General features: G+C 41.2%; 2 protein-coding genes across 3 annotated transcripts; both read left to right on the forward strand.

Annotated features, from left to right (window-relative positions):
* The first annotated feature begins 280 nt into the window (after positions 1–280).
* Positions 281–9,169, forward strand: ccdc40 (coiled-coil domain 40 molecular ruler complex subunit). 2 transcript variants are annotated; one of them, XM_010734130.3, is made up of 19 exons: positions 281–397; positions 789–931; positions 1,152–1,245; positions 1,982–2,118; positions 2,367–2,450; positions 2,840–3,059; positions 3,153–3,310; positions 3,408–3,530; positions 4,720–4,841; positions 5,156–5,399; positions 5,495–5,677; positions 6,208–6,453; positions 6,585–6,798; positions 6,973–7,142; positions 7,232–7,323; positions 7,464–7,584; positions 7,760–7,948; positions 8,038–8,196; positions 8,743–9,169. In XM_010734130.3, the coding sequence occupies exons 2-19, from the start codon at positions 815–817 to the stop codon at positions 8,983–8,985; spliced, it is 2,916 nt and encodes a 971-aa protein (XP_010732432.3). In that variant the 5' UTR covers positions 281–397; positions 789–814; the 3' UTR covers positions 8,986–9,169. The 2 variants fall into 2 exon arrangements, with proteins under 2 accessions (XP_010732432.3, XP_027138904.1); XM_027283103.1 differs by having other exon boundaries at positions 301–397; positions 810–931.
* Positions 9,170–13,241: 4,072 nt separating this feature from the next.
* On the forward strand, positions 13,242–27,692 carry card14 (caspase recruitment domain family, member 14). The gene is made up of 20 exons (XM_019273818.2): positions 13,242–14,279; positions 14,944–15,081; positions 15,166–15,491; positions 16,400–16,558; positions 16,697–16,816; positions 17,181–17,306; positions 18,333–18,485; positions 18,568–18,690; positions 19,058–19,158; positions 19,763–19,818; positions 20,020–20,080; positions 21,164–21,380; positions 21,460–21,586; positions 23,648–23,888; positions 23,982–24,045; positions 24,126–24,246; positions 24,348–24,512; positions 25,430–25,548; positions 26,256–26,371; positions 26,582–27,692. The coding sequence occupies exons 1-20, from the start codon at positions 14,066–14,068 to the stop codon at positions 26,787–26,789; spliced, it is 2,955 nt and encodes a 984-aa protein (XP_019129363.1). The 5' UTR covers positions 13,242–14,065; the 3' UTR covers positions 26,790–27,692.
* Positions 27,693–27,920: the final 228 nt, after the last annotated feature.

A 27,920-nucleotide genomic window follows, 5' to 3' on the forward strand; every position in this document is an offset into this window, starting at 1 on the left:
ATACTAATTAAGGTAGGTTCCATTTATTGCAGCAAAGACTCCAGTGAGCCAACAACAAGTACAACAGCAGCACCCCGACCCTGTTTGACCTGAATGGAACTCAGCCTTAATTAGTATCATTGCTTACACCTGCGTTTAGCCTATTATGTCATGCCAAAGTGGCTGCAGTGAAAAAAACGTCTATTAGCTAATAAGAGGTATATTTCTATATAAAAACAGAAACTTTCAATTATATATTGCCCCTGTCCTTTAGTTCTGCACACACATTTCACCTAAACACACACTTCTTGGCTTGTACTTCGACAAGCTGCCCTGCATCCGGTCTGCCATGACAAACGGAAGTTTGAGTTGCCTAGCAACGTCAGTGCGCTTGTTTGTCAGTGATAGTGCACCGGCGGTAAGTAATTAAAGCTGTAGCCGAGTGTTGACAAGATTAATGTAAGTTATGGGTATTATTTCATTTAGTTATACCCTCTATGTATCTTATGTGTTTAATATCTAAGGTTAGCTGTGGGTTAAGGTTTTCCTCGACCTCTCTGTGCTCCACTGGCCGTTACGCCGTCGTTAAGTGACGTGAACTGGTCCATGGCTAAGTTACAAGACGCCAGTGATGTTAGCGTTAGTGCTGGCTTTCGAGCTACTTGTTTTGAGAAGATTCACCTTCAATTCAAGTGGAAAAAAATGGAAATAGAATAGAAATGCATATTATATATTTGTTACTTAAATATTAGTTAGAGACGTGAAACGACGTGCTGAAAGTTCGCTAACACGACGTTCACTATCTTCAGACCACTTGTCCGTCATCACAGGTCCAATGCAGAGTGCTGGAGGTGAGCGGGGCGGGGAGGAGGGACGGGAGGAGAGCGTCGGTCCAGAGGGGAGAGACGAAGCAGCGGAGGAGTGTGGAGCCACTGTCCCACCTGCTCAAGAGGTATGTGATCTGAGGAATAAAGCACTTTAGTGTCTCGTTTTTCACTTTTTGCTCCTTTATCGGCTCCTTATGGAGACATGGGTATATTTATTTCATCTTTTATCTTGGTGCTGTGATGTTGTCCTTGCATACAATCGTTATCTCCTGTAAAAGTCTAACATGTGGACATCTAACACTATATGCCGTCTAAATGTATACATGTTTTGTCACTTTGTCCCAGCATGGCTCACAGGATCAGTCCGATGCCCCTACCCGTCAGCTTCACCCTGACCACGCTGGTGCAAATGAATACTCCCCTGCAGCCATAAATTCAGGTCAGGTGCACACTAGCCCTGTTTTAGATTTGCAAGTCAGCACAAAGCGACACGGTATGACAGAGCATATCACATCCTTCCCATCCATAATCCTTATCAGGGTCACTGGGGGCCATCCCAGCTGACTGCGATAGGCAGGGTATGCAAGTAGCCAGTTCATCACAGAATTGACACATAGAGACAAACATCATTCAAGCATTCACGTTCATTCTTTCATCTTTGTGCATGAACCTATTAACTGCATGTCTTTGGACTGTGGGAGGAAGCCGCAGTACCCGGAGAGAACCCACACAAACACAGGGAGAACAGTTCCACAATGCTAAACACTGTATCACCATGCCGCCCGAACATCTCACAGTTTAATACAATATCATTTATCATATAGGATAATTGAATTGGGAGCTCAGAAATCAGGGCAAACTGAATGCAGTGCAACAGCTAATTTCTTACTAGTTTGCTTAGGATCCCCTAGTTCAAAGGTTTGTTACTATCTTAATTTAGATTGAATACTGTGCCTAAGATTACAGTATCTTCATCAACAATAGAGGAACTACAATTCCCAATGAACAAAGAGAATAACATGGTAACAAAAGTGTAGGTCCATATATGGATGAAGATACAAATATGTCCATCTTGAAGATCCAACGGGACAACTCAAACAAGACCAAACTCCACAATATCTTTCACATTTGAATTTGGTAATTGATTAAAGAATGTGTTTTATTTTCTGTTTCAGAGCAAGAAAATGTTACTCAGCTGATGTTGATACCTCACTTCTCAAACCTTAACACATCAGAAGACATGGAGGATCAGGAGCCACTGCCAGAGGAGGAGGAGGAGGAGGAGGAGTTCATTCTTCTTGACTCTGAACATGTCTGATTCTCCTTCAATTTTTATGCAATCAGTGTTAATCCAATAACTAGATTTTGCTTCACAATTCTTCAGAGAGAATAATGGTATCAATGTGTTATCTGTGCCTTGAGTATATTAGTGAATTAGGTGCACTTGTAACCCTTAGCTAGGCAAGCTATGTTAATGCTGAGATGAATTTGCTTCTAGTCATAAACATCTGTACCACAGTGGGTTTATTGACACTGATGCCATGTTTAATCTCTCTGCAGCCCCTGGTCAGAAGACAGCAAGCTGCTCTAAACAACCAGCTCAGCAAACAGCTAGAGAGGATCAACATGGGACTGCAGGAAAAGGTTGGTCAACAACATTTTCACTTCTTTCTGTCCTTAACAATCTTTGCTCTATTAGTACTCACATAGACATAACATGTAGTTCATGTGTAGCTCACCTTGTAGTGTGTGCCTAATGTACCGAGGCTGAGTCCTTATTGCAGCGCAGCAGGGTTGATTACTTCCTGCCTTCACCTTCACTTTCAAAGAAAGGTGAAAATGCCCCCAAAAATACTAAAAAAGATCCCTCACTTTAAATCTATAGGGTCTCAATATGTCCAGAAGATGGTGCTGTTGATCTGTATAGAAATTCAGTTTGTTCTTTTTTTTATGGTGTCAAGAGTTTGATAAAATGATCGACTCTTGTTACTTTGTTTTCTCATTCTTCTGTGCTCTCTCTCCCACTGCCCTAGTTGGCACTGGAAAAAGCAGATACCAACCACATGCAGCAGGTAAATATTGACATGTTCAGGATTCAGGAACAGCTGGCCAGGCTCCAGACCAAGCTGGAGGGCCTTCATCATTCCAAGGCAGAGGTTGAAGCCAAACATCAGCAGACACAGGATCAGCTAGAGGCAATGAAGGGCCACTTTTCCAGAGTTACCAGCCAGGACAGCAGAGCCAAAGCCAATGGTGAGACTGAGTTGCCATTTTGTGGTCTTGCTTAGTTCTTTTTGTGGTCTGGGGCATTGTATTAATTTTAACTCCTGTGTATCTCCTCTATAGTGTCCAAGCTGCAGGCAGAAATAGACAACCTAATGGAGCATCTCAACTCTACACAAGGAGTCAGTGAAGATCTGCGCTCTAATGTCAAAGTCATGAGAAACACCAGACGCAAAGTGGGAGCTGAGAAGAGCCAGGCCGAAGAGCAGAAATTGAAGCAGGTGGACAGTCTGATTAAAAACAAAATGTTTTGATTGTATTAGGCGTTATCATTGATGAATTGACTGTTATCAATTGAAAATACTCATGTGTCATCAGGATTTGTATGTAGAGCGCCTGACAAAGGACATGGAGAGGCTGACAGAGCAGATAGCTATGTATGAAGCCCAGGCCAGTGCCCAAGGAGAGGAGACACAGGCAGCCAAAGAGGCTCTCTCTGAGGTAACTATATAAGGGAACAAAACAGTATATACCTTTAATCACCAAACAAGTATTATTTTTCACCTCATGAAGTTGGCTTGGCTGTTACCAAACAGTCTATTTACATATCAGTTGGATACAGAGCAACATTAGCATGCCAATATTCACTCTCTTTTTAGCTCAATTTGACATACAGTATCTGGCTTATTAGCTGCAGGTAGCATACATTCAGTCCAGCAGACCTGGATCTGGAAAACCAAAACAATAAGCTAAAAGATGCTAAAATTACGGAAACCTATCAGTGAATTTATCACTATAAGTGGCACCTTTAACATTACACATAATCATTTAATCCATTGTTAATGTAAAGATATTGATTAGTAAAAAAAAATCAAATTTCTTATTAATGCTATCAATAATTAAAAAAGACAGTACAGTATTGACTGGATTTGATAGCCCTATAAGTCACACACAGTTACAACTAGTCACTAATGTGCTGAATTCAACCTGTTAACTTCTCAGAAGGAGCCCCCTACAGACTATAAAATAGATAACACAGCTGACTATGAATGCTTTGCTAGTGGAGGCTTCGCTGATAACAGTAGAAACTGGGATGGAATCAGTGTAGGTAACACTACTGTAGATTGTAAAGTAACTTGGGTATTGTTGTGGTTTCCACATGCTAATGTAACTCCGGCTTTCCCTACAACCCCTGTATGGTATGAAAACCCAGGACCAGTAGATCAGACGTGTCTGAATATAACCATGACAGTGCCTAGTATCCAAATTTTAGCTGAACAAACAACCGCTGTAGCTGACAGTTATTGGATGTGTGGAGAAGATATTTTACGTAACACACTCCCTCCCAGGTGGATTGGCCTTTGCACCCTGGTGAGGATGAAAGTGCCCATACGAGTAGTGTATAAAGGAGTTAGTGACATCCTTAAAATAGAGGAGGTACCCCAGAAAATAGTTCGATCCAAAAGATCTTATTCTGCAGAGCCACATGTTTATTTGGATGTGATAGGACAGCCTAGGGGAATCCCTGAAGAATCTAAAGCCATAAATGAGATTAACTTAACTAATTATAAGAAAAAACATGAAAACATATACTATGCATTCTACATTCTCATATTGTCTGACAGTCTGTGAATTATCTCTACAACAACAGGCACAACACAAGTCTACTCATTTTTGTGTCTCTGTGTAGGCTGAGATGGAAATGGAGTCTCTGGTAATGGCACGCAAACAGCTGCTGCAGCAGTGGAGCAGCAGCCTGGTGGGAATGAGGAGACGAGATGAGGCCTTCGGCGCGATGCAGGAGGCTGTGCGGTGAGAGTGAGCACAAGGAGAGGCCGAATGTTAAAATGCTATTAATCTTTTAAATGGGTTAATGCATACCAAATGTACAAATAACTAACTCTGCTGGAGACATGCTTCATGAACAACATCTTAAAGATGGTCTCTCTCTACAGTGACAGATCATTGGTTTCCTCTATGATATGCATTTGAACATATGCAGATGTGTGTAGAAAATATGCAGCAAACACAGTATGTGTAAGACACACTAATAACCTGAGAGTTAAAGTAACAAAAATGAAAGCATGCATCCACTGATTCTTTACTGTTGTCTCTGTGTACCTCAGTACTGTCGATCATCAGGTGATCTTGCTGGACAGAGAGATTGAAGGCTACAAGAGATCCACTGCTGAAGAGCAAGAGAAAAATGAGACCCTAACTATGCAGCTGAACTGGTCCCAGATGGACGGTGCCACCTCCAAAAAGCTGATCAGTCAGAAGCAGGCTCAGCAAGAGGCTCTGCAGGCCCACTATAGCACCTGCCTCCGCACTCTGAGGGAGACAGAGCGCACTCTCGCCAGGCTCTCCAAGGTAGCCAGAGGACTAAGGCTTCTGTTTTGACAGCTCTGCACCTAATTTATCCAGAGAGGTATGCACCCTCCAATTCTTTCCCTCCATTGTTCTAGGAAAGCAGCACCCACCAGGCTGAAATGAGCGATCAGAGGAGGCAGTTTGAGAAGGAAAGTGCTGTGCGTCTGGAGCTGGAGGACAAGATCATGACCCACATGCAGCAGAAGCTCACCCACAACAAAGCCGCTAAATACTCCCAAAGGCTCACCAGCAAAATCGCCACACTCAAGAAGGAGAAGGTAAAGATGGGATTTGAAGTTTCAAAAAGGGCACTGACAGCAAAGATCTGTCCATCAAAGTCCCTTTGAGTCCTTTCATATACACACAAGCGATTATGTTTTAATTATACTCATTAATACGATCATATTATTTAATACATTAAGTATACTTTGAGGCATACAGTTTCGTACTAGGTTATTTAAAGAAGTACTTTTAGTCCCTAGTGTGGATTAAATTAAAAAAAACAGTTTATTACTCAGCCTTCTGTTTCAATTTGAGAAATCACCAGGGTTATTTTTTAATGAGACATTATGCAACTGTTTTATAGGCTGCTATATTCTGGTGACAAGTAAACTGAACTTAACTGCCCATTTAACACACCATTATGTAACATACCATGGAGATCGATGAAGGATGCAAAAAAATGCAAAAAGAGCAAGAGTATAAGAGCATTAAAAAAACAGCACAGACAACACACGTACAACTATGCTAAGGATATATATATATATATACAGTTTTGTCCTGCTCATCGTCTCTCCCTCCCCTTTAGATCTCTCAGTTGTGGCAGCTGGAGAACGATGTAAAAATAGTGGGACTGGAGAGCAGCGAGCTCAGCCAACATCTGGACAGCCTGGCCCTCACCCAGGAGGCCCTAGATGAGGAGTTCACAAAGTACAATAAGTTACTGACATCCAGCGAGGCTAAGGTTTCTTCCTTCGTCACACTCATCGGGCAGAAGCAGGCCACCATCGCCAACTATAATAAAAAGATCTATGAAATCGCAGCCAGCACTGGGGTGAGAGACCGGGAAGCAGAAATTCCTGGTTGTCTGTTGTTTATGTGGAATATAAATTCAATAGAAACCATCTTAGAAAAATCAAAATAAAACACTTGCTGCTTTTGTGATTTGTGTGTCTCCATTCCCAGCATGAGGATCTGAGTCCTCTGCAAATAAAGATAGAGGCGATGGTTGATCAGAATCAGGAGTTGGCAGCGGATATCAGGAGTGACAAGCAGCTCTGGATGAAACGGCAGGGGACTCTAGTAGGACTGACCCAGGAGATAGAAGCCAACAGCAAGGACATGTTCAAACTGCAGACAGAGTACACAGCTATGCGGCAGAAGAAAATACGCTTGGACAGTACGTAATATAGTTATAAAGATGGACACGTGCACAAATAGGCACACAGTCAGTCAGATGTCAATAAGTTGTAAGCACTACTTTAAATAACCTGATGTTAGTGTAAAACCATTTACACATAGTGAAACATCCCCTGTGCTCGAGCTGCCATCAAACCAACTCCAATCCCTCTAGGTCATATTGAAGTAGAGCACCGTGAGGCAACAGAGCTGGAGAAGAATGCAAAGATGCTGCAAGGAGACCTGCTGAAGCTCAACACCCGGCTGAGCAAGGACGCACAGCTCAGCCTGGCGCTGAAGCAGGAGAACACACTGATGGAGACGGACTTCCTTCACAGACTTAAGGCACAGCATGATTTCCTTCATTTGTAACTTTGTTCTTTTTTTACTGTTTTATTAGTAAACGATTGATAAATGTGATGTATTGTGTTCAGGAGGCTGAGCGGGAGTCCATTGAGATGCAAATGAAACACGAGAAGACCCAGGAGGAAAAAGAGAGACTCCTCAACAGTCTGGTGGAGGCAGAGTCAGTCACTGTTCCAATGATGAATACATATCTATAGGAATGAAATACTTTAGTCAATGACAGCTCATCTCAGTCCATTTTTTCACATACTCAGTATTGGTTTTTACATTTATCCCTTGTTGTGTGCATGTGGCCAATAGGCGGCAGATCATGTTGTGGGAGAAGAAGACCCAGCTTGTGAAAGAGACTCGCTCAGCCGTGGACTCGGAGGTGGGCCAGGGAGACATCCAGATGATGAAGGCTGAAATACATCGTATGGAGGTAAACACACAATATGATTACACCTTATCAGACAGTGTACAGTAATCTTGAATTGTCATCTATTGTTTGCTTTTTGTACATAGATGTGTGTACATTTATTTATTCATTGTGTGTACATTCATTTTATTTATTTGAATGTGTCTTGAGTGCATTCAACATGTGTGTGTCTGTGTAGGTGCGACTCAACCAGCTGATGAAGCAGCAGGAGCGACTGCTGAGAGAGAGCGAAGCAACAGTGGCGAGGAGGGAGACCATCGTCCTGCGCAGGGAGGCCATGGTCCTGAGCACCCACAAACAGACGACAAAGGGTGAGCTGAACCGCATCACACATGGCCTGCAGCGCAAGATCCAGGACACGCATAAGGTACGAGATGTGGATTTTCCATATCTGCACATGGGCCTGGAGCATGTTGCACAATTATCCTATATGCCTGCATGTATGTATGTCATCAGCATGTGGTTGAGTGTGGGGAGGTGATCAGGGAGCTACAGGAGAACCAGGAGAGTCTGAGCGACAGGCTTGCGCAGCAGAAGCAGCAGGTGCTAGAACTCTGCGGCACCAGCTACATCCTTGACCCTGAGTTTGTGAATCTCCAGGACACCAAAGACAGGGTGAGGAGCACACTCTGTTTACTGCATTACAACAAATTAACACATACTACCACAACATACTGCAAATCTGCTTTGAAAAGTGTGTTGCCAGTGTGTATTTATATACTGGTCTTTACATATGTTGTGTGCATGAATGGAATGTACAACTTATTCAAGTACTGTACTGAAGTACAAATTTGAAGTACTACAATCACATAAAAAGTACAAAAGTATATTTTCCTAAAACAAATACACTGTCACTATTGTTCCTATACATTGCTTCACCTACCAACATTCAATCAATAAATGATAACCAGTCAATCAAGTCTGCATTCAGAACTAAAATATCCACCCTCGTCTTCTGCCAGTAACTTATGGAGGTGTGGTAACAGTGTTTATAATTGAAACCAATCTGCGTCATAGTTTCTACTCATGAAACCACTCCCACACACCAAGAATACAAGAAATATTTACTCTTGTTCTTCTTTATACCCAGTGTTGTATATTTTCTAACTTGTGAAAGCACAAAACATAGCCATGCTCATTCTTTATATTACCCCTCTCTAGAACCTTGCCCACCTCGTGGTTCTACAGAGCCGGACCAAAAAGCTGCAGGGGGTGTGTGAGGGCAGCTACCAAACCTCGTCCACCAGCGAATCCATTGGAGGTTTTCTGCAGAGCCAGATGGAGCGTGTGCACGCTGCCAGCACCATCTTGCACCGCGTGTGTGAGGAGTTCCCTCAGCACCAGGGGGCGCTCCGCAGACTGTCGAGAACTCTGGCAGCATGGACACAGACCCAGGCGTCCTGAAAGTCAGGGGAAGATATAGACATGACAGTGAGTACAGGAGCAGAGTAAAAATGAAGGGAAAGATTAGATAAGTGATGACCGGAGAGAATGAGGTCAAGCATGTTGATGTTTGCATTCATTTATGCTTGGAATGAAATACTGATTGTGAAACAGTGTGATAAAATAAAGAGTTATGAAACAGTAATACTAATAACTAAATCCTTTATACTGTTTGGCAATCCAGTTGCCAGCACTTTTAAATTATGGAAGGTTAGTTAAACACATTAAGAGTTGCTTGAAACATTGTCCCAAACATTAGTGCAGCAATGGCCAAAAAACTAATTGGATACCTGAAACCATTCAGTCTAATCATACATTAAGCTAATACACATTTTATTTGTTCAGTAAAAAGGGAGACAGCACATTAAGCTTTTTAAATCCTGTGTGTTTCACTCCCACTAAAATCCTCAAAGCATGTAAGTAACTATGCAAACAGACCTGCTTATTTCTGTTGATTGTTGACATCTAACATATTTTACTGTAGCCAAACAATATGTGATATTCATCACATAAATTACACATTCTGCCTCTCTTTACAGTGTTCGTTTTATGTAAATCTCCCCAATAAGATTTATTTATGCATATAAAATGCAAATGCTGAAAATGCACTTTTGTTTTATTTAACAAATGCCTCTTCACATACAATATGAAGCTTTTTTTAGTGCATTCATACTGGTGATGTACTGTATATACTGGCTAAATTAAGTATAGTCAGCACATTAAGTATAATGCACAAAGAAACAGACCAGCTAACTTTACATAAAATTTTGCTTTCAATAGTCACGTTTGTTTTGTTGGTTGGTTTTATACACATATTACATCATTTACATAAAAAAAGTATATTAACATCAAAAAACAGCCTTATGAGTATAAAATAAGCTTGCAATTAGCATATAGTTCCTACTCTATACAATTCATAATCAGTGCTAATGATTTTCCTATTGTACAATGCATTTTGCTAACCATTACCCACACCAGGAATTTACCTCACCTGACCTGTATGGTATACCGTTCAAACATTACATTAACAAGTGGGTGCAGCCACTGCACTGCTCTGAGCTGCTTCAATGCCCTAACTTCTATCTGACGTGAATCAAGCGAGTCAAAGTAGCCCGATGTTGATCCACAAAACCTGGATACGACACATTTCACACATTGCTGCGTAGCTGGAATCTGTAAGATGTTTCAATTACAGATGTAGTGTTATTTATCTTTGTGAGCGGAGTCATAAAACACAGCCCCTGCACATTTAACATGGGTGGAAATGTTATTTGCTGTGGCAACTTGATTCACACTATGTCTGCGTTGTCAAATGCTGAAATAAACATGTGCCACTTGTCCAATATCTAGCAGCTGTATGCTGTTGCTGCACATGACATTGACTTCAAATTATTTCAACCCTCACATACTGCAGGTGACACCGTTGCAAGGGTGGCCACCAAACCTTGTCATGCAATGCTGTGGAACCGGCTCCTTGGATTGTGTACTTTCTGTGAACATCTTGTACTGTTAGGACTTTCCACAGCACCCCGGGGCACCCTACAGAGTATCATTAGAACTGGGAGTATGGGTGCATAGGCCCTGGAGCAAGGCTAAACAAGTAGTTCATACAAAGAACTCAAACTCCTCTCTCACATACAGTATCTCTAACCTAAATCTCAATTAACACATCTTGTATGTGTCACCATGTACTCAGCTGTACAGTACAGTGACGACATTTCTTGCACTTCCAGGTTAACAGCATCAAGTATTGCATCAACAGCAAGTATTGATCTCCCATAATTTGTTTCGTATATTATTATAGATAACATGCGTTTCCTTTGTATATGCTTATTTCGTGCAGTCATCTTTTCTGGAGACTTGTAACCTGTTTAGTCAAGTACTTATAACAAATCAATTCCCAGTTAAATGAAGAGCTTCTTGGATTCTGACCAATGGCCTGGTTAACGATCCCACCAAGGCTATAGTGAGTTTCTGCCCCAGGCCACTGAAGAAACCTCTTGGATGAGAGGTGAAATGTCTTTACGGATCTACAACCAAGTTCAGTTAACCCAGATTCAACTATTCTCAAAGAAAGATGACCTGGATGACTGAGAACATTTGCAGACAACATAATTATGAACCTTGTGCAGTGCACGTGTGCTCTTAGTCTCACATTAAGGTTGAACATGTAGACTATATAACTTTTGAGAGAAGAAATATGACATTATTTCAAAAGTTAAAAGTTGAGTTCTTGCTCAAATCAATACAATTAGGGGTATTTCTGCTACAGCCTTTCCTGGTCTGGTGTGACCAGTAGCTTATGACGACTAATGTAAGCTAGAAGGTTAGCAAATTTCAGGTAGATACTGCTCTATATCTGTAATCTCTAAAAACAGATAACTGTATTTGTATATGAATGCAGAATCTGTCAGCACAGAGCCAAGATGTTGGCTTCTGGTTTCCATTTGTACTCTGAGTAGTACTAACCAAACATGTTTGTGTGGGCTTCGGCTCCAACAGGCCGTGTGAAGAGCAAAAAAGGCAGAATGCATTGCTCCAAATGGAATCTCAGAACCCATTGGCTATCATCTAACAATGATTTAGCTCTATGATATTATATTTGTTTTATGTTTATCTGCATTTATTTTATTTGTGGCTGAGATAGAGCAGTTTAGATAGAGCAGTTTATCTAGTAAGCAGAGGTTTGCTGGTTTGATTTCCAGCACCTTAAGCTCCTCCTCCTAAAAAAGCACTTACCATCCATTAAAAATTTAATTAATCTGTTGATAGAGATTAGCACAAATGTGGCATTTTTGTCATTCTTCTGTATGAAGTCCCTAATCAGACTGCAGAGGAACTCTCGGCCCAGATACTTATTATCTATTTTCAGAATATCCACTGGCTACACAGGAAGGCCAGAAACACTGGCTGTTGTCTCCAGAGGTCAAATTTCTGTCAGACAACAGCCAATGGGTTTCAAGGGTAAGTCAGTTGACTCCAATTGTAATACCGTTACAGTACTTCTCACATTATTTTGTTATAACTACTTTTTGCTACAATGGTTACATCGCCTGACTTTAAAGTCTGTGTAAAGGCAAATATGAGATTTCTTTCAAAATATATTAAAGATGTTGGAAAATAATTGCTGAAAACGTGAAAAAACTTCGAACTATATATAATTGAAATGTGCAGTAAGGGGTTAAAACAGTTTTTCACCAGCTTTCAGTCCAGGATTTTGTGCGCGGTCCTAAAGGGTGGCTCAATGACACACTGAGCCCACCCTGAGCATTCCCCTGCACCCCAAGCAGAGAGATAGAGATTAATTCATCTCACTCAGAGTGTTTAAAAGTTAGTCACGTCATTTTCACTGACATGTTTCATTGATTCAAAATTGCTTCTTGACTGCTCCCTTGAGTGGACGTGGCTTCAGCACATTCAGTGGACCCCCACAGTCCTGGAGCTGAGAATTAATTTTTACACAATTTTAACACCTAATTACATAAACTTGTCAATATTTTTAATCATTCAAATTTGGCTGTGTGGTGGTAACACTTTCTTCTTTGGTCAGACAAACTCAGAACACACATTTATTCTTACTTTACACGAACTTTAAGGAGCTAAGCCAATAGGTGTTCATGAAATATGTAGCGATCGGGTATTGTGTGTGTAGCATATTCCCCCGAATAGTTTTTATTTTTATTTCTCTTCTGTTTTCCTTGTATGTTATCTATGTATGTTAATATGTTTATATTCTATGGGGAAATCCCTAGTAATGTGGCCCACACTGTATGAAATGATATGGTGGAGATAAGCTCTGTACTGTTGACAGAAGCATACGGGATGCAGGGAGGGGGGGGCATGTTTTGTTAACTCTCCTTGTTGTTGATAAAAATTTGGTGTGCCAAGCAGTCGAATTATACTGTATTATACCTAAGATTTATGAACTGTCATTGTTCATGATGTGACATGCCACATCCACTGAGTCATAGTTTCCACTATTGTAACTTTCTTTGATCTTAAACCACAGCATTAATTAATATTAATTAGAAAGACATTAATAGCTCTTTGTGTGTGTGTGTGTGTGTGGGTGTGTGTGTGTGTGTGTAGCTATATGTGTGTGTTTGAGAGAGAAAGAGAGAGAGAGAGTCCTCCGATTGCTCAAGCTCTACACAATTTTTTTTTTTTTAATTTAATTTATTTTTATTTAATTATAAAATCAAACTTCTCCTTTTGATTTTCATATTTCCTGTAGGTGGTGAGCTCACTAGCTTTCCTCTAATCTTTACGCCAGTACATCATTTACAAAAGGTTTGGTCTGCCTGATAGCTGCCATGTGTTTGCATAAACCCTTTACAGTACAGTCAACAGGGAGTTCACACACAAATGTGGTAAGTTAGTTAACAGTATTGGATACCTTTTGACCTTGCGCTGACAGCCCGTGTCAGCTACTCCCCCCAACCCTATTTCCTTTAACAGAGGACTTTGCACTTCATAGCTCAGTGTTTGCTCCTGTCAGCGGTGTGGTATGTGTGTTTGCTTTACTGTGATTAGGAATTATTAAGGCGAACTCTCATGTCATCAAATCTTTCCGTGTTGACAAGTCGGTTCATTTACGCCACTGGCTGTGGCCGGACTCCATTCATCTCTGTTAAAAGCAAACAAGAGTGTGAATAGAAGAGGAATATGTGAGAGTGAGAGTGTGTGTCTGAAATGTGGCTGAGTGTAAAAGCCTGTGTTTCAGCCCTGTTTGCGCCAGCACGCTTGCCTCACTAGTACCTTATTGCTCTGCCTTAGCAGAGGTCTTGTCTTACAGGTTTGCCCACACGCCCACACATAAACACACACACATGCTTTGACACAAACACCCACGGGGCGTGGAAAGAGCTTGGCCTTTTTATAGTGCTTTTCTGCCTCTTCCAGTCAGTCTACTGTTCTGTATTCCAGGAATGAGTGCGTGACAAGTGTTTTTGCAGCTCACGGTGTGTGTTCGCTCCGATTGCTCCGGCTGTGACCGTCACCTCAGCAGCAGGCAATTGTCTCTCTATCAGACACACTCAGGATGGCAGAGGAGTGTGTTCCTGAGGGTCCAGACCTGGGAGAGATGGGCGAGGAGGAATTGTGGGAACTGATTAACGACAACCGGCACAGGATCTCTTTGGGGGTGCGGCCGTGCATCTTGATCCCGTACCTGAGGCAGGCCAGGGTGCTCACAGAGATGGATGAGGATGAAATTATCTCCTGCCACAACCTCACCAACCGCAGCATGAGAACGAGTGAGATTTTTTTACTTGACTTGAACTTGTCCATGGCATTATTGAGAACTATAGTCTACCTCTGTTTGTAGATGACTGTTTTGTTTTTCCTCCTTTTACTGCACCTGATTTGTTTGCACTGATTGTAGAGTATATTTTCAAAAAATCCCACTGCTCCTCTATACTAAGAACAACAATTTATTAGTAAAAGAACACGATATGCTGCCTGAGAGTTTACACACTGTAGTGTCCTTGTTATTAACTATTTTTTCAAATTGCTAATCATAATTATGATTCATTCATGATTGCTGATTCAAAACTATTGGTAGTGTGCTTTCTCTCTCTTAAGAGAAATGAAAATGCAGAGCTATTACTTCTTAAATGAAAGATTTCTACAGGAAACACTTTTCTCTGTTGGTTTGATCAGTAATTCTCTTCATATCTTTAGTTAAAGTCTGTTGAGTCAAAGGTTAGGTTGGGTCAGGTAACAAGTTTATCTCCTCGTTTTTCATTCATAGCTCTACTAAAAGATAACTTTTATCTTAATAACTTAATCAAAAATCATTGGGAAAATGAGGGCACACTGCTGCTAAATATAGACTCTATTTAGTATTTTCATTTTCAGGTCAGTGACTTGTTCATTGGGACTTACAGATAGTATTACACTGTGTTCTTCTGTTTCCAGGCTATATGCTGGATCTGCTCAGGACCCATGGGAGGAATGGTGCTGTGGCCTTGCTAGAGAGCCTGATGATCCACTACCCGACCCTGTACACCCAAGTTACTGGACGCAAACCCAGCACTGAGCCTTCAAGATTCAGTGGTCAGTGTCTTTCTGTATTTTAAGGGAATATTTGTCAATTTGTCTTATTTGCTGTATGTGTCATTTGGACCGATCTCCTTGCAGGCCTGATAAAGTACTCAGAGCTGACAGAATATCTGGTCAGAGCAGTAACGGGCATGCAGAAGGAGCTCCAGGAGGCGCGTTGTGAGGCTGGGAGAATGACTGCACGCTGTTCCTCCTTGGAGTCAGAGATTAGGGAGATAATGGGGCAGGAGGAGAAGTCCAGATGTCTTCAGTCTGAAAATGAACGCATGCGGAGACACTTGTGTTCTTTACAGCATGAAGTCACCAAACTGAAAGATGAGAAGTGTGACTTATACATGCGCTACACAGCAACCATGGAGGAAAAATCTGCCGTGAACATGCGCTTCCATGACCTCAACCTGCAGGTAAGTGAGTCTGTTTCCCACCTTAGAAATCTCAGAACGAGTCTCCTCCCTGGAACACAAAGCTGTGATCTCAGGGGAAAGTCCTCAAAAGCTTTAAGAACAGGTTAAAGAACTGAAATCTGAGCATTGAGGGTTGATATAGATTTAGAAGATTATGCATCTGTGCTCTGATCTGTGCCTTGGGACCCACCTTGAACAAAGACTTTAAAAACAGTGTAGTATAATGTCTTTTGTGGCTGTGGAGGGGCTTTCTCTGAGTGACATCATTCGAGTAATCTTGGCTTGGGCTTAGAGACTGTTCATAGAAATTGGCATTTTTAGCAGACGACTTAGTGTTTCAGTTCACACCAGGGGCACAGAATAGTTTTTACCTATCACAGAGGCTCTAATAAAGGCCACTGAGTTGCATTATGACATAACACATGCATTGTGATGTGGGCAGGATCCAGTGATTTTGGAGCCTATTCCTATAAAAAGACTTAATATATCTATGTTGATAATTATTTTTTATATCTGTCACTCAAACGTCCCTCAACTGTGTAGTCATCAGTATGCAATGATGAGTATCATAAAAGAGCAGAGATGATACTAAACATGTGATGGACTTACATTGTGTAGTGTATCAACATTTTGTGCTGAAACATTCATTTTTATTAATCATTTAGTTGACTGACAGGAAGTTAATCAACAATACTTTTGATAACTGATTAGTTGTACAAGATTATGGAACTACTGGTGAGACAATACACACAATTTTAGGTCGTCACTTTATACTGTCGTTGCTCGTCACCTTGGATTGTGGTCATAATTTTGATATTTTATAGACAAACATGTATTATTAATCAGAAAAGTAAATGGATAGTTATAGTTGCAGCCCCATCAGCTTTGTTGTTCCTGTGTGGTTGCAGGTGTATCAGCTGCAGACTGAGCTGCAGAAGGCACAAACAGAAAACGAGTTCCAGAAGCGACGCTCGCTCAGGTGTGCTGCCTATGCTGAGACTCCACAACTGCAAGAGGAACTCAGGAGTCTGCGCTGCCAGCTGGTGAAGGTGGAAAAACTGGACCCAGTGAGAATAATCACTTATTTATTCTGTGTATTTCACTGACTTATGTGGTACAGTGATAGCTTTCACTCATAATATTTCGAGCCTACCTGTGTCTTCATGTTTGTATCTCATCTGCTGTCACTGCTGTGTCTCTGTCAGGCTCGTCAGGACATCTTGGCTCAGGACCTGGCTGAGGCCATAGACAGCCAGGTGGAGCTTGCGGAGCAGCTCAGGTGTTACAGAGAGGAGAATGAAAAGCTGCTAACTGAGAAGCAAGGGGTGCGTGTGTGTTTGTTTATGTTTTCCAGTCATCATAGATAAGAAAATGTCAGCAAAACATATCGTGTCATTGATCGTGACATGCAAAGGACTTTGGCCAGAGGGGAATCACAAATTAAAGCTACTTCCTGAGCAGTCTGTTTAATACTGACATATTCTAATGTGAAAGTTAAAGTGAACAGACAGTGCTATAGTAAAACTTTTTAAATGGTAATATTATATACTATATGTAATATGATTTTTAAGGCCAGTTTCCGTGTGTGGACAGACACACAGCGTATTGACTTGCTTACCTGTACATCTGTAATATATCCCTAAACCACTCGAGGCCACTTTATTATAACATGTTTGTCTTTGCGCTCAGCTCTTGGATCAGAAGGAGTGCCTGAGCCTCCAGGTGCAGCAGCTGACCCTGGACTGTGACATGCACCAGCAGAAGAACACTGTGATCCAGAACCAGATGAGAGAGCTGCAGGCAGAGAGAGACCAGGTAAGGAACTGATAATAGTACCATCACTCAAACTTTTCTGTCTTTGGGAGATATTCATATTCAGAGCAGCAAATATCAACAGGATCTTTACTGTCTGTAACTCCCTGTTGTGTGTGTGTGTGGTTGCGGGTGTGTGCAGTTATCTATCTCTTTCTGATGAAGGACATTGGTTAAACTCTCCTCTCCTGGAAATATCAATCTTTTATGTCGTCATGGAGCAGAATTGAAATAAAAGCACACAATTTTTGCACGTAAACATCGTGTTTTGGAACACCTGTCATTCCCACACAATAACAGTTTCCAGTTTCTTGTTTTCTTTTCTTCTTCTTGATATCACTGGGGCTTGTTCTCTATAAATATTAAAATGAACAATCCACCCACACCCTGACAACTGTCAGGTGGCCACAAGCAAGTCACGTACTGTAGCTGCCAGCTGCTCTACTGTGCTGTAACCAACAGCACAAGTCGACAGCTCCGAGATGTAATTAGTGGATCATGCTTGCTGTATGATGTGTGACACAAAGGACCTGCATGAATGTGACTGCAGTGATTGCAGAGCTTGCTCTTAAATTTTCATATGAATGTAGAATTAAGAATTAACATCAAGATATCACTGCCGTTTTCCTCACAAGATATATCCTTCAAAGTAAATCTGTAAAATGATGGTGTTACGTTTAAGGCGTTCTGTTATTTATTCTATGATTATAAATAGTGAGAGGCATATGACTCAAACATTGTTGCAAGGTCAAGTTTCTATTATGTGTTGTTCCTGAGTTGTCATGTTCACAAGAATGTGTCAAAAGATAGCAAGCTGCCAGCCACAGACGCCACTCTTGCAACTTCCTGCATACCACATGACTGTTAGCACGTACATTAATTCTTATACAATGAAGTGACTGAGACCTGCATGTTCCCACTGTGAGATGGCGTGTGACGAGTTAAGTCATTGTGATTTCCACATGATGTTGTCTATCTGCATGAATAACAACTAAAATAAATAAGAACTGACTGTACCCGTGCTTTTAGGCGTACCTGTCCAGAGATGAGGCCCAGGCTATGATCGCCCGCGTCCTCGCTGAGAAGGACACCCTGAGGTGTCAGCTGGTGGAGTTCCAAGAGCGGGTCTTCAGTCTGCAGGCCAATCGCAGCCCCGGGGAACAGAGGCAGAGCAGTACCCAAGTAATTTCTTGCACAAACACATATCAGTGCACACATGAACACAACACATACAGAGCTGATAATGTTTATGTTTTTGTCAAAGGAGATCGAGGTGGACTGGGACTACTCCAGATCCAGCTCTGAAGAGTCCACATTCCTAACTCGACGTAGACTTCGCCGCATGGATGCAGTCAACCCCATGTTACACAGTCCCTTTAATTCAGAGGTGTGTGTGTGTGTTTTTCAACACTGACAAGAGAAAGTAAACCAAGATCAATCAATTGATCTTACCAACACATCAGACATGTTGGTTTTGGTCTATTTGTTGACAACAAGAAGAATATAATAAATATAAATAATAATTATTTATTAAACTGAAAATAAGAATGAAAACGTGGGTATGTAGACGTAAATCCAGGTATCGTATAAACATTTCAAATAATAGCCAGCCCAGTACATTATATACCTTAACTCAATTAGTGTATTTTGTGACCTGTTTTAAAATGTTCTTCATTATTGCACTTTTGTTTATCCAATAATGACTTTTTGTGTATTTACATGTATGCCATGTGTATTGTTATGTTTGTGTACAGTGTGAAGATGCTGCAGTAAACAGTGTCCGATCCCGAAACGCTGAGCCTCCCAGTCCAGAGTCTCTCCGCAGAAGGGAGGAGGCCCTTTATGTAGATAGCAGGTGTGTGTATGTGTGTGTGTGTGTGTGTCTGTGTGTGAGTGTGCGTGTGTGTGTGTTTCCGCATTCCTCTTCTCTGTATGTCACTGTGTGCTCATGTATTCGAAAGTACATTAAGTCCAAGGCTGTTGGCAGTGCACCCACCAGGAAGGATGACTTGAAGATGTTGTAGCCCTCCACATTCCTTTCTGTTAACATGATGGCATCCAGGTGGATTATTGATTTACAGGATTACAGATAAGAGGGGGCTTAATTGGGATCAGATGTTACCAGGAGACACAAATAACTGTGATTGAAAGCAAATTATGGAATAGAGAGCTGCAAGAGGGTGTTTAGGATGGAGACAAACCACAGTTGAGAGCACACCGTGAATAGACGTGATGTGCCGTTCAGAGTGTGGACAAAAGATTTAGCTTTGTCATCAACAGACTATAATTATTCCTACTCACCAAACCAGTCTATGGGTTTGAGCGTAGCATCTCTATTAAAGTAAGCTAACACAGAATTGTCAGTGCAAAAGACATGTTTGTATATGCCACTAAAAGACAAAGAAAAATCTGATGAGGTGTTCATGTAGCTGTTGTTTTGTTTTGTTTTTCTCTTGTAGCTTGGAAACAGCAGAGACTGACTCTCTATTGGACGACTTTGTGTTTCTCCCCAGTGGTATGTATAGAAAACATATGAACTGCCTTTGTTTAGGTCTGTTTCGGGTGGTGGTTTGCTGTTGTTTGCCATGACCTTCATTTGCTATTGTTCAGCGTTGGACTTTTGCCAGAGCTGTAAAGTGACACATTAACCCTGGCACATTATTTCCAGGGAAACAACCTTGATGCCAAATCATTAAACAGCCTCTCTTTTGTTTAGCGGCCAGTGAAGACAAGCAGACACCCAGGCTTTCCTCTTCTAATGGCACCAGCACTGATGGGTGAGACGGTCCACTGGACCAACGTTGTTATGAGTAAAGAGGCTCATGTCTCATATTACAGTTGTTGTTTTTTTCCTGAGTGCAGCAGACAGCGGTCTACCTGAATGTGTAAGATACCTACACTGCACATTAAAGGTCTTGCATACACTTAATGTGGTAATAAATCTAACAGAGGGTAATAAAAGTATTGGAGATGAATAATCAATCATCAGCACTGGTGAATTAAGCACAACATACCCACCTTCAGCCTATAACTTTGATTTAATAATCAATTATGGTATGAGGTATACTGTAAGGGCTCATAGCGTTAAATCATAAAATGGGGCCGTGACATGTTCAGTGTTTTGAGTCTAATCATGTATGCTGGATTTGAAATGATTGAAGTGCTGACCGTCACATTTAACAAGTACTCCACCAATCTAGCATTGCATTCCTCTAACAATCCATAATCCAGAGTTATTGTTTTAATTCACCACCTACATTACTCACAATGCTATTCAACTGTTGACAGTTCAGTGGGAGATTCGAGTGTTTGATGCTAGTAGAGGTTAATGTAGCATCTTGCTTCTACTGTAGCCTCAAGCAGAGATGACAACTGGGCTACAGAGGTCAAGTGAGCTCACATTTCAAACTCCACACCTCTAAATGATTTATATCAGTTTTTTGAACTTGTAGTCTTCAGCCCCTAAAGATATTAATGAATGTTCGGTGCAGTGTTGTTGACCGGCCAAGTTATTCACCTGACCTGAACAAGTGATGCACTTGAGAAAGGCAAACGTAAACATGGCTGCAGTATTGCCCTTGCAGAGCCTCACCGGATGCCAAGTGATGCCAAGTGTCAATATCTGTGGGTCATGCATCCTTATTTAGCATGTTGAAAACTAAACACAGTGTACAATTGACACTGACGGTAATGTCATCAGTCATACAGGTATTTATTTATAAACCAAATACTGAGAAAGTGATGGCACTCGATGAGAGAGAATAGCAGTATGCATAGTAGTAGTATAGCAGTAACATTTTTCTCTGTGGAAAAGTGGAAAGTATGGTCCTTGAAATAATCAAATTCTACTCTCTCACCAGCCTGTCAAGAACCTCAGCTCCTCCCTTCCTGTTGCGCTCTCGTCCAAAAGCGATTCGTGTCAACGGCCGTGTGCTCAGCATCTCCTTCCAGGCAGAGGCGCTGCTCAGCCAGCTAGCAGTGATTGGAGGCAATAAGACCGGAGTGTTTGTGCACAAGGTGACAGAAGGAAGCGCCGCCCATACTGTGGGCATCAGCCCCGGGGCACAGATAGTAGAGGTGGGTTTCCATTTCTGATCCCTAATTGTGATTATTCTGCTTACATGAAGTTGTTTCTCATAAGACTGTTGTTCTACAGGTGAAGTACAAGCAGAACCAGCGGGCTTTGAGGATGGTGCTGGAGGATTCCACCTTAGAGGAAGCCATGTGGGCTCTTGGCCAGATCACAGGCCTCTGTCACCTCTCCCTCCGGCCTAGGCAAGATGGTATGTCCCACGCCGTCTTTATAAAACATACAAGCATTTCTGATGTAAACACACATGCAAGAATAAAATCATAAGGAAGCACTGTAATACAATAAATGACAGCAACTACGTGGGCTCTTGGAATTAGCTGGAAAATAATAGTTTATTGCTTCATCTGAATCAGTATGAGGAAGCAGACTCATGTAACAACAGGATGTGATGCTGAGCAACCTGCTGTATTTATGAGGGTGTCTTTATTATGAAACATTCAGCAAGAATTCATCTGAGCTGCAACATTCTTTAAAGTACACAAGACTACTTGAACTGAGACATGCAATGTTTGTATTGTAACTGGAGCAACCATAAGAAGATGGACTCAATAGCACGTCTCAGACATGTCCTGAAAAAACAGATTGGGTAGACTGGTAGTAGAGAAAACAAGAAAGACGACTTCAAGCAGAGATCTAAGATTAGAAAACACTAAACACAAGATAATGGCGGGACCGCTAGACAACTGGGTACAAAGCCGAACTGGCACAGACTGAAGGGAACACACACTAAATACACAAGAGAGAGTAAACCGATCAGGGTGGGACAGATAATCACACAAGCAGGAAACACACAAAAGCAGCAAGTGAAGTTGTCTTCAATAAGAGGAAAACAAACTAAAACATGAATGAATAAAGGGGAAATGCAAGGATGCAGAGCAGGATTTATCATGTATCAAAAGTTATTCATTTTGTGTATGTCATTTTCGAGTAGATGCCTAAATAAGAAGCTGGGGCTTAACATCTTAAGGCCCAACCCCCAGGGACCCTTAAAGTATATTGACCTTATCCAAAAATCATGCCAGAGCAGCAGGACCAGGAGCTAGCACTGCATCACAGTAAATGATGAATGGCTTGCTAACTGGCTCACCACACTGTCAAAAACATTTAGCCAACAGTCTAGACTAGTCTATGCATAACTTACACATTCCACCACACAATTTCATCACTCAGAGTTCCTAGGTATTTCATCACCAGTATACAGTACACTGACATAAGCGATTAATATAATTGTCTCGAACCCAGAATTGACCAAACCAGATGATGCATAGATATTAACCTGTGCTAGGCTCACTGAAGAAAACAACATAACAAGAACAAACATGCACAAAACTGATGGAGTTTTATTAAAATAAATGGTAAGACAGTAAATTCTTGCAGAATAAAGTTTTATAATAATTGTGGGGAATTTTGGTCATTACAAGGTCTACTGTATTTAAGAGAACAAAAATACTTGACATTAAAATGATCTGTAATGAATACTGTCATAATGTGGACTGAATAAGCACCTAATAAAAGGGAAAGTTAGTACAAATGTACATAATGTCACACAGTACCAGAGATGGGTGTTTTATTATTTTATTTATGTGGCCTCTGCCAAAAGTTAAAATAAAAAAATTATTTCCCAAAAAATGGAAGAAAATCAAATAATAAATATTTTGATCAAACACCAGATTAATTAAAACAAAATGCAACTAGATAAAGATGATATATCGTCATTAGACATAGTTCATATAGAGTTGAGAGTGGTAAAATATCTCATACTTATTCTATGAGCACAAAATTTTATTTCTAAAATAAATTATGTTCACAAATCTGTGAGGGTGAGTGAGAGAATCCGTCCACCTGACTGTGTGTTTTGGACTGGTCACAATAAAAAAAAAGTTGTTTTGTTACACATTCCACCAAACAGTTTCATCACTCAGGGTTCCTGAATATTTCATCACCCATATTCAGTACACTGCCATAAGGAGTGATTTATATAATTGCCTCAAACCCAGTATTGACCAAACCAGTGCTAACGAACATGTTAACAAAATACAGAAAAACGGGATGACAGGAGCAAATGTGCACAAACCTGATGACTTTTTATCGGGTGACTGATTGTTTGGCAGGTCGTCACAGTATGGTAAGTTGTTGAGTCTGAATTGGAGCTACAACCAAACCTTACATGACAGTTTTGTAAATAATGTATAGGATAAAAATATACAGTGGTTAGTTAGTTGGGTTAAACTGCTATCCTGTGTCTGTGCAGACTATGAGGTGCTGCTTCAGCAGCTGCAGAGCAGTGAGTCATCATCCGGAGACTCCTTCTACGTACGTGTCAACATGTCCCTCCCCGCCGGCCCAAACGGAACGCTGGCCGTGTCCTGCAATGACATTATTCACGTGACAAACACACGACCCGCCAGCACTGAGGACTCATGGCACGCTAGCCAAGTTCACCCCTGTCAGCTGCTGGACCTCCAGAGTGGAACTGTACCCAACTATTACAGGTTGGTACACTGACGAAATGTCGGAGTCAGGATCGGTTCAGTTTCTTGACAGTCAAAATATGAATTGTTTGTAATGATTTTCTGATGACACAGGGCACAGAGACTTCTGATTCGAGCAATTGAAGACATGAGCTTTCAGAAAAAGAAGTCCCAAAAGGTAAGAATGATCGAAAACACTGACACCCAGTGACCTCATCCAAAATCTCACAGTGCTAACTCACTCCTCTCTCTCACCAGATGTGGCGTCCCGTGGCCCAGAATAAGGAGAAGGCAGTGAGGATTGTCAGCACTGGACGCCAGGGAAGGAACCCATTGTGGGTCAGCATTGAGGATGAAAAGACCAAGAATACAGACTCAGGTAAATAATGTCTGCAGCAGCACAGTCACTAAAGTATAATATCTTGAATCTACTGTTTGAAAAGATTTGCTTTTCTCACGTATATATTATTTCTTTTGTAGATGACACATCTGCAGCCAAAAGTTGTTTATCCCTCATGCCCTACACCCTGGTCACCCCCCACTACCCACCCATCTGCAGGCCTGTCCTTCTGCTGCCCACTGTCCTGGGACGCATCCTGGACAAGAAGCTAGCAGGCTGGCAAGGCTTTCAGCTCTGTGAGCCCGGTAAGAAATACTGTGTTGTTATATAATAAAATGAATCCGCATGTGGGTCTATTTCCGCTGGAGCATATGCCACTGGCGACAAATTTTTAGATGCAGAGGAGGTACACTGTTTCCTGTGCTGACCGATAAGTCTGTTTGACTTGACAGATCATGTTTGTCTGTTGCTGCAAACCAGGAAGGAAATAAACTTTGTGAATAAATAGTAATAAAAATGATGGAGGCTGTAAAGACAGTAAATGCTGTCAGTGTTCCCTGTAGCTGTAAGGTGAATGAAAGTTCAATGATCTTTGTGGGAAAATTTGGTCATTACAAGTAAGTCAGGGCCTAATAATAGGGCAAGCTACCTCTGTCCAGTTCTGTCTTGGACTGACCACTAGACTTCATAGAGGAGGTGTGGGATGGTAGCAAAGCTGACATCCATCATGAACAACTCTCACCTCCTGCATGAGACTGTGGAGGCCTTAAGCAGCTCCTTCAGCAACAGACTGCTACTCCCATCATGTAAGAAGGAGCTCTACCACTGGTCCTTCATTCCAACATTTTATTATTATTATTTTAATATTTAAATTTTAATTTTATATATAATTTTAATTCTGTGGTGTGGACTGTGCCAAACGTTATATAAAAAGTTACATTTGCAAGAAAATCAGATAATAAATGTTTAAAAATATACCAAATTATTTAAAGATCCCACTAGTGAAGGTCTTCATAGAATTCAGTTGACATTAAATGTTCTTCTATGCACACAAAAGGTTTATTTCAGGTTCGCAGATGTGTTTAAGAATGTGTTAGAACAGATTTGTCGATAGGGACCATAAAGTATGTCTAATAAATGCATTTTTCCAAGATAATTTCAATAAATTATCACTTCTCTGATTCTCCCTCCTCTCCTTCCTCCCCACTCTTCTGCCATACAGAGGTGCTGAACTCCAGTGAGCATGCAGCCCTGCTGCAGAGGTCTGAGATCCTGGAGGAGTGCGAGCAGGGAAGAAACTGCTGCTACACCCTGCAGAGTGTCGAGAAAGTCATGAAGAAGGTCAGAACATTCGACACAAGCACATATATTAGATTTGGACATTGTGGTGGCAGGTAACTCAAAAAGAAGAAGAATGAGGCTCGATAAATTGCGGTGTGAAAGGAAGTAGAGTTAGGTTACTGTAGCTCTATGGTAGTGCTGGATGAGAGGATGAATTCTAATGACTTTGGTGACCTTTTTCTCATGCACCATGGAAATAAAAATTTGCAAGTGGAAAAAATGCACAATAACTGAATATTGCTTAAAACATAAATAAACTCTCCAGCCAGTAGATGCATTAAACCATTAGCCATTACGCAGGATTGTCCACTGTGTTTACCCTCATTAAATCACATGCAGACGACAGCAGGCTGTTATGTAACCACGAACACGTCTATAAAACAGGGACCTTTATCTCCAACAGCATCATCAGGTCAAAGTATTTTACTTGTCCGATACTTTGGTTTATGACCAACACCTGCAAAATTAATGACAAAAAAATTAAATTAATGACATTCCCATCAGCCTCAACTATACTTCATGTTTAGTGCTAATTAGCAAACGTACAAACTAAACTAGTCTTAGTTTGTTAGTTAGTCATTATGACACTGTCATAAATGATGCTCTCATTTTAGAAGTACAGGCTTCTATAAGATTTACCAAATTAAAAAGTTTTAATGTAAAATTCTCTTTTTTTTAACCCATGTATTCTTCTCATCATCCTACAGGGGATTCACTGTGTGCTGCCGCTGGGGCTGGACTGTGTGCGCCGGCTGCACCGGGCCGAGATCTTCCCCATCATTATCTTCATCGGCCAGACTACACGTAGTGCTCGCAAACTTAGGTAAACTCTGCTCCTTTTACTTCATACAAATACTGACTAAATCACTGCACTTGTCACGACTCTGATATCACATTTAGATAATCACCACAACAAAATCGAAATAAAAATAGCAATAAAAAAGATTTTTCAGACCATACAGTAGATGCCCGTTTCTCCCACTAAACAAACTGCTCCTGACGTTTATTTCCTTCACCACTCCTACACTTCCAGGTCAAAGCTGCAGCGTCACGGCCAGTCAGAGGAGCAGTTGCTGGCGTGTTCGAGGAGCGAGGAGCCGCTGCTGGACAAGCTGCCATGTCTCTATCACAGCATGGCTCCAGACTCCTGGTGTGACCAGACGTCCCTGCTGACCAGCCTGCGCACCATCATCTGGGAGGAGCAGAAGAAGATTGTCTGGGTGGAGCCTGACCTGTGGTGAAGCCGAGGACAGAACAGAACGGAATCTTACAAAACACAGAAAATATACAAATAGAAGGAATTATTATTAGTACTCAAAGGGCTTTTTTTTAACATGATAAAATGTTGATAATATCTTAGAAGAGTATAAACAAGCTTTACAAGAAATATTTTTGTAAACATGAGTATGTATCTATGATACTTAGGAGTAACTGGGTGAACAAAGGACTCTCATATTGTGCTATGTATTGTACTTGTGTATGAAGCTGTGTCACTACTTACTATACCCAGAAACATTTTCTACATAATGTTGCCTCCCTTTTTGAGGCATTTGTTTAATGGTGTGAGGTGTCCTCTAAAAACAAACATGTATCATTAAAACATACTGTGATGACTTGTATGTTCTGTATATCTACATGTTGTAGATCATTTCCCACTATGAGGGATTTTCTTTTAATGCTCAGGATCTGTCATATCCATAACCTCTACAGTCTGTAGACATTTTTTATGTTAATCCAATTAAATCAATTAGATTTAGATTACTGGACAGCAGAGAGTTGTCACTATATCTCATTCTACAATTGGTTTGCAAGATTCTAGATTGAAAGTGAAATGCAGAGCATGTGATTAGAGTCTCCATCACGAGAGGACTGTATCCTGTATGTCGGGTTCATGACACAGATGTTACTGCAGTTCTTTTTTGAAGCTTCTCTCTTCTTCTTACTCCTACTCTTCATCACCTCTCTGACTTCCTCATGGTGCTGCCAAGCATTCATAAACATTCAGTCTGTCTGACTACTATTCATGACATCCCTTTGACGTCCTGTGAATTTTGTTGGCAGACTCTTCAATGGAGTTTTCTTTAATATTTTTTGTTTTCAATGCCTCTCACTATTCACATCAATAAAATCTTCATGTGCAAAAATGTGTTGTTTCCTGCAGAGACAGTGGCCTCTAAGATCTGCGTGCCTTCCATATTTTCATTTGACCCTCCTGGTCCTTCCACTCAACAACCGGACAACAACCTGCTGCATGTTGCCCATGAGGTGGAGCAGAATGAGCCATCCACCATTGCCTCTTCCCACGAGAAAAAGACGAGGACTGCAGCCTTCAAGAGAACCATAATCAGAAGAGACAAAACCCACAAAAGGTT

This window comes from Larimichthys crocea, chromosome X, assembly GCF_000972845.2.
Source record: "Larimichthys crocea isolate SSNF chromosome X, L_crocea_2.0, whole genome shotgun sequence".
NCBI lineage: Eukaryota > Metazoa > Chordata > Actinopteri > Sciaenidae > Larimichthys > Larimichthys crocea.